The sequence below is a fragment of the Pisolithus orientalis genome (genome assembly GCF_024613125.1).
Source record: "Pisolithus orientalis strain OTSU chromosome Unknown F5J12scaffold_34, whole genome shotgun sequence".
NCBI classification, from domain to species: domain Eukaryota; kingdom Fungi; phylum Basidiomycota; class Agaricomycetes; order Boletales; family Pisolithaceae; genus Pisolithus; species Pisolithus orientalis.
In genome coordinates, this window is record NW_026260815.1 from 246,777 (window position 1) to 253,732 (window position 6,956).

A 6,956-nucleotide genomic window follows, 5' to 3' on the forward strand; every position below is an offset into this window, starting at 1 on the left:
TTTTTTTGCTATCTAAGTACAGTGATTTATATACAGTACAGGGGTGTTGCCCTTGGAAAACAAGGTGCAAACACTTGGTAAGTGATTGGTAACTGGTGAGTAAGGAATGTAAGCAATGGGTAATTGTCTTGGAAAGCATTGGTAAGCATTGGTAAGGATTAGCAAGCCAAAAAGTGAAGAATCAGTAAGCAAAGTCAAAAGATTGGTAAGTATTGGCAATAGGTGAGTCAGAGACAGTCAGAACATCAAAGTATGAGTCAAGTAATGTCAGGAACTGGGAAAGCACACTGGAATCACATTAGGGGGAGGCTGTGCATGTCACATCTTGAAGAGATCACTTCTAGACCAAGGTGGGATGACAGAGAGGCAGTGCTGATCTGATGCCAATATAGTACATCCAAAAGTGGACAGGGTGAGTCAGATGTCAACAGGGGTCAAGCTTTGGGGGTCTGTGGGGTGACAGGAGCATAGGGGATCACAACTTTCCCCCCCAAACCATCCTCTCAGTGAAGCAAATAAAAACTTCATGAATGAGGCTCTGTTGGAAGAGAGGATGAAAGGGGAGTGTCTTCTGCTGTATCTTGCAACAAGGAGGCAAGATGTGCATCATACTCATCATGGATGTGATCAGGGAGAGTGGAGAACAGTAGATTATACTGTAGCTGTCACAATCTTGGAAGAATGATGGACAAGACCGGTATGAAGACATTGCAGGGAGCAGGGAGGAAGGATCCATATGCTTCTTGGACTGGAGAGACTGAAACAACCACATAATACCTTTCCAAGTGAATGACAGACCTGAGGTGACCAAAGAACATCCTCCTAGAGGTCATACTGACAAAAAGAACATGCTGTCCAAGCTAGATGGGCTGAGAGGGCACAGACGAGGGTGGGATGTACCAGGATGCTTCAGGACAGAAGCTGGTAGGAACTCCTGGTAGATATATGTAGCCATGGTCCCTAGCAAAGGGGACAAGTGAAATGACTGATGTAGAGGCAGCCATATCAGAAGAATTTAGTGAAATGAGTGTCTTTTGGAGGGAGTGCTGTAGAAATGTGTGGAGTCTGCAAATCCTTTCCAATTTTGGAAGGTAAGATCACGTGGCTGAGCACTACAAGCAAGTGTGGGAATGGTCTTGGTATCTGCAGAAATGGCAGAGATATGTCAAAAACCAGAATGCCATACATGGGCGCTTAAGAATTTTAGCCAGCACTTAACCTGCTCCCTTTCCTTTTCTCTGGCACTGATGACCTGTTCTTGTGCAAGGGATGACTGCTGACATTCCTGGCTGTCCTTCTTTGCATGGGGGCCATGGTCTTCATCTCCATTCATCAGCTGTATCCATGTCCACCTCACCAAACACCTTTGGTGTGTGACAATGGGCCCTTCAGCAGCATTATTTATATGGTCATAACATATGGATGGGCCCTTCAGTAATATCTTTTATATCACCATAAAACAAGGATGGGTTTGTCTAGTAAGATCCACCCCTGTCACAACATAAGATGGGCCCAACACCAATAGCATGTATAGTGTCACAACATATTGATTGGATCACAGCAAAATATTGAGGCAAGCATCCCAACATGCCATAATTTTCCAACAAGCTGCAAGCAGCTTGCCCACTATACAACTCCAACCTCATCCACCCCAAGCATGAATACTATGCAAGACACATCTAAAACCCCCCACATCTGGTGAATGGAACTAATGGACTGCATTGCATCATACATGAAAGCCAGATTTCAAGAGGAGGTATTCAGCAGACCTTGCACCCTTTCCAGATATATTGATTCCATTTCCAGTGTTATGTGAAGCAGATCACATATTGTCAGTAATCTCACAGGCCTATTGTCACCCAAGTAAGTCCATCATAATGGTGCAATGGAAGTTTTCATCTTTCTGCAGTCAACATCAGGAACAATCGGGATGGAAAAACCTGCAATGCAGAAGCTGCTGAGAGATATGCCAAAGTGACTGAGCCATCCATTCTGGTGACTGACTCAAACACCATCCACATTTGGTATTTGCTGGATGCTCTCAGCCCAAAAAGAAGGGTAAGGGAATGCAGAATCTCATATTCTACTGACTTAATGCAATGGCAGGCCAACATATGGAACTGCCTTCATCTTCTGAGGGAACCACTGCAGGAGAGCATAAAGGCTTCCCCACAGGCATGGCAGATGGACAAGTCATATTTCCATGATAATGCTGAGTTGAAAGGTGCACCATCAACCTGTCACCTGCATGGTTTCAACAGGGTCATGGGGTGGGTGATCATTTCTTTCCTTGTGCATAAAGCACTCATCTGTCTTGAAGCCCCAAAATGGCTTCCTGGAAGCCTCATGGCTGCTCAAATCCAGGATGGAAAACACTTCTACAAGGGAATGGGTCAACCAAATGTCTGACACCAATGCCCTGTTATCTGCGATCCTGCATGTCATCCATCCACAAATATATGCAGATGGCAGGGAAGCATTGATCCACCTTGGTGAACAGGTGGAACAGTGGGCAGATTCAGATATGAGCTCCATACTGCCAATATGGAGCTCCACATATAGCAGCATGTCTGTGATGGTGAATCAGGCAACTTGTTACCACAGGGATAAATGGACAGGATCCATGGTATGACATGCTGGTAACTATGGGCAACTACCCACCCTTGGACTTTGTCATTCCAATGTTGAATCTGCAGCTGCACTACAACCCAGGGACGATCATTGCATTTTCAGGTTCAGCATTGGAGCATGGGGTGGGAGCTGTAGACAGTGACAGAGCATGCCTGGTGAACTACATGCATGCCAATGTACATCAGTCAGTGCATGTTCCCATGTGTCAATCACTGTGGATGGATGACCTACTACCTAGACCAGTTGCAACTGGAGAACTGTTGATTTGAAGCTGCAAAATTTAATGCAAGATTTAGTAGGCAATGCAGATCTCATATTTTATTAGGATATGCTGGCTCTTGAACTTCAGACGGGTGGTGTTGCCAAGATTTTGCAAATGGGTGGGTGCTTCAACATCATAGATTGGGCAGGTACTCAGAGCTAAAGGGTGTGCATCATAAACTGCAAAAAAAATAAACCTACTCAGGCCATCATGCAGATGGGTGGATTGTCAGACATCACATGGATGGGTGGGGGTTCAGACATCATGTGAATGGGCAGTACCTCATAAATGATCAACATTCACAGCAATGTATATTCAACCAACTCCACGGTCAAAAACATGTAAACTATTGAAGCAGCATGCCCAACAACCCATGCAATGCCCACCACCTAGCATAGAAATGGTCAATTTGTTGACCCCAACCATTGACAACATTGGCATATTTCTGAATATTTTCAATGCAGTAGTTTACCTGCTCCTCAATATGGCCATCAAGATGGTCTGTGATTGGCACCTCAGGCAATGGCCATCAGCCCTGGGCCATCATCAACTATTTGCAGCAATGAGAATAAGCAGCATACCTTAAAAAAATCCCAGGCCACAGAAAACAATCCCTTGTCTTGCAATCTTTGGGAATCTGCTGCATATTCCTCGGAACAATATAGCCACCAAGGGAATGCAAAGCTGGAATTGGGATCAGCTGCATGTGGGGTCCAATGTGGGATGATGGTGCTGATATTGTTGATTATGCAAAATGTGCTAAGGGGAATTAGCTGCATTTGATTGCAGAAGCTAACCTCATCATCTTGGTGTCTGAGGTATGCATGGTAGCACACCAGGAGGGGAGGAGTATAACTGGCATGCAACACTGTCACCAGAATCAAGCTATTAAGCTGATTCTGAAGGAATTATGTATCAGTCCCACATTGTGAAAAATTGATGTAAAACCTACCAAGTCCATTGCTAGGTTTGCAAACCAATGTGCAGGCCATTCCATGGTATTGGCAGTCTGCTTCAGATGTACAGAGGCCACCTCAATCCAGCATGCCAAGTAGAGGATACCAATCTCTACCACAGACTGGCAATGAATGGCCCAGGACAATTTTCAAAGGCAGAATGCAGATAATGAATGACTTCCATCAATTTGAGCATATTGACAAGTCAAAGGCCCTGAGAGGCTGCACCATACTGGTCCCTTGCAGCTGTGCCCAATTCTCTTGCAATGGCATTTGCAGCCTGCACAAGGTGCCTATCAAGGGTGGGATTGAATGGTGTGTCACTGGGAGTGGTGTTTCCACAATAGAAAGATACTGTGGCATGTAAGGCACACAGGACTAAAATTATCAATGTCAAAGGTGTATCAGATTAAGCTCATGCCCATACCTTGATCGCAATGTGGAACAGGTGCCAATCCCCATTGTTCCATTTGAAGAGATTGCTGTGTGGATGGAAGTTCACCTACATAATCAATGGATATCACTGATCACATGAATAGAACCAAATAAATGCTCACCATTGCATATTTCCTTGAAAAGATCCCTCATCTCTGATTGTTCAGGCATGCCAAAAGTCAAATGGTTTGCATCATTGTCCTCATCTGCTGCCAAGTCAAAAGATTTGATGGGTACATTTGAAATGAGTGGGGGAGGCATTGGTTCCCTCATATCCTGCAATTGAGCAAGCAGTTTAGTCAGAGAATCAGGTTGAGGAGATCAGTCCCTCAGATTTGATGATTCACAGGTGATGGGCAGAGGAGATGGTTCCCACACATTCTGCAAGTCTGCCAGAAAATTGACCTGCATAGTAATGTCTTGTGCAGGTGGTGAAGACCCATCCATCCTGTTTAATTTCTCATGTGTGACTGGTGGTGCCGATGGTTCCCACACATTCAGCAATTGCTCAAGTAGATCCACATTCATACCATCCACTGGGGGAGCAGTTGGTTCCTGTCCATTCAGGAACCAATTCATCAAGTTGTCATGTGGATCTATTACTAGAAAATTAGTTTGTTCATTAGCTTGAAGGGCAATCATGCCAACTCACCAGCTGTGATTCTGCCCTCTGCCAGAGCAGTTGGCTCCCTTTCCTGCAGGAACTGATCCAGCAAGCTTTCACATGAATCTATAGCAAAAGAATGTTTGTTGTTTAGCTTGGAGAGAAATCATGTTCACTCACTGGCCATGATATCCATGTTTGACCCTGCCATATCTGCCCTTCCACTTGAGACAATTGGTGGAGGGTTGGCTCTTGCAACTCATGCAGTTGTACTAGCATCTCCTCCAGATTTTTGGACTGCTTCACATGGGAGCTAGATTGCCTTGGCTCGATTGGTCTTACATTAGCTGTGGATGGCTTAGGTTGCTGGATCCAACATTGAAAGACCACCTCACCTTGATGATGGAAATGAACTTGGCAGGACTGTTTGGTGGACATATTTGATGATGATGGGTTCACTGATAGGTCAATGATCAATCAAGATTTAAACTTGTAGGAACAATGGCAAGAATATCATTCACACCATGGGAAGCAAGGTTGGACAATGGCAGATGAAGCCAAATTTTGGGTAACAGCAATACATGGGAGATGAGCAGCAATATCTCCCTACATAGATAGCTACCAGTTGCTTTCACATGGCCAATATATAGACCTGTCCCACTCAGCTCTCCACTCAGTTGTCTTGCTCAACTGTCCCACTTAACTATCCCTCTCTCTGATATCAAAGACACCTCTCACAACCACCATGGTGTCATGAGCTACCATACATGTCATACACTTGTATTCTAATGTGTCACACTAGGCTAAGTCCTCTATAGACTGTACACAAGTTCCAAAAAATGTTTCCACTCTGACTGTTTGAGGGATTCAATAACTACTTCTGCTTCTGATTGCTGCCTGTTTGCTTACACAATCTCTTTGCATCAGAAGATGGAACATCTGCATCTGGCCTTGCAGGGGCCTTTCTGACATGAGGTGACTTCCAGGTGCTCCCAGGGATGCCCTGTTTCACATTCATGGATGCTGCATTGGTGGTCACAGATCCATTATGGTTGGACTTGGACAAGTATTTGGCCCCAGGTCGACATTGATTCATGTCTGGCTCACTCAATTCTGACAGAGCCTGCTTAATATACAGTGCAAACTTGTTAGCCATAACAGTTGATTCAACATGACCAAACTTGCCTGGTGTGTGCACTTCAGGGTGGATTTCAGCTTTCCACCTTTTTTTCTGCTTGTTGACCCCTCCTCAGTTGGGTGGTCAGTGAAAGGAATGCTCTCCAATCCATCTTCATCTGCATATTCTGAGTGGTCCTGTAGATCAGTTGTGTACTTGTTCCCTGAGTGCAGATCAGGGTTTGCTGCAAATACAAGTTACAGCAGGAAGCTCACTATTCAGGGATGTTGCTGTTTTCTTTGAATTGGATAGGGTGGGCAAATAAGTGTCTTCATCAGCTTCATCATCAGAATCATGGCTGTTGCTTTCCTGCCTATTATAGTCAGTTAGCACTTTATTTTGTGGACAATGCACTGGGGTCTTTGCATGGGCTGGAGGTGCAGAGAGCCACTCACTATGGGAACCATCAGCTGGTGGGGGATTTGAGCAGGAATGAGAAGGGAATGGTGTCTTGGCATGGTTTTGCCTCCTGCCAGATACCTGAAGACCAGAATTGCATTAGTGCTGATCTGTCATGCATGAAAATCACACATGGCACACCTTTTTAGTGGAGGGACCATCTGTTCCAACATCACTTGCTTCAGCCTCACTGTGATCATCCAAACTGTCATCCACACTGTCATCTGGGCCATCATCCACACTGTCATCTGCACTATCATCCACCACTCCCTCTTACTGCACTTTACCCTTGCCCTTGACATTTTTCCTTCTGGGATTCTTTTTGCATTTGGGGGCAGGTGGCTTCTGGTATTTCTGCTGCCTCACAACCTGGAGGGGTGCCAAAGTTCTATCCACTGGTGGCTGCAGCTCACCAGATCAATTGATCCATTTCTGAAATCCAAACACATCATTTGGATGGGATTCCTGTCACTTGCACAAAAAGGACAGCAG

At 45.0% G+C, this 6,956-nt stretch overlaps 1 protein-coding gene across 1 annotated transcript; it reads left to right on the forward strand.

Annotated features, from left to right (window-relative positions):
- Nucleotides 1-1,711: 1,711 nt before the first annotated feature.
- F5J12DRAFT_785210 (uncharacterized protein) lies at nucleotides 1,712-3,055 on the forward strand (the record flags this gene model as incomplete). Its single annotated transcript, XM_051743193.1, is given in 8 exon segments — nucleotides 1,712-1,756; nucleotides 1,848-1,863; nucleotides 1,910-2,058; nucleotides 2,107-2,274; nucleotides 2,321-2,568; nucleotides 2,588-2,807; nucleotides 2,870-2,926; nucleotides 2,957-3,055. 8 exon segments carry the CDS (start codon nucleotides 1,712-1,714, stop codon nucleotides 3,053-3,055), a joined length of 1,002 nt encoding a protein of 333 aa, XP_051596903.1.
- Between the last annotated feature and the right edge of the window lie 3,901 nt (nucleotides 3,056-6,956).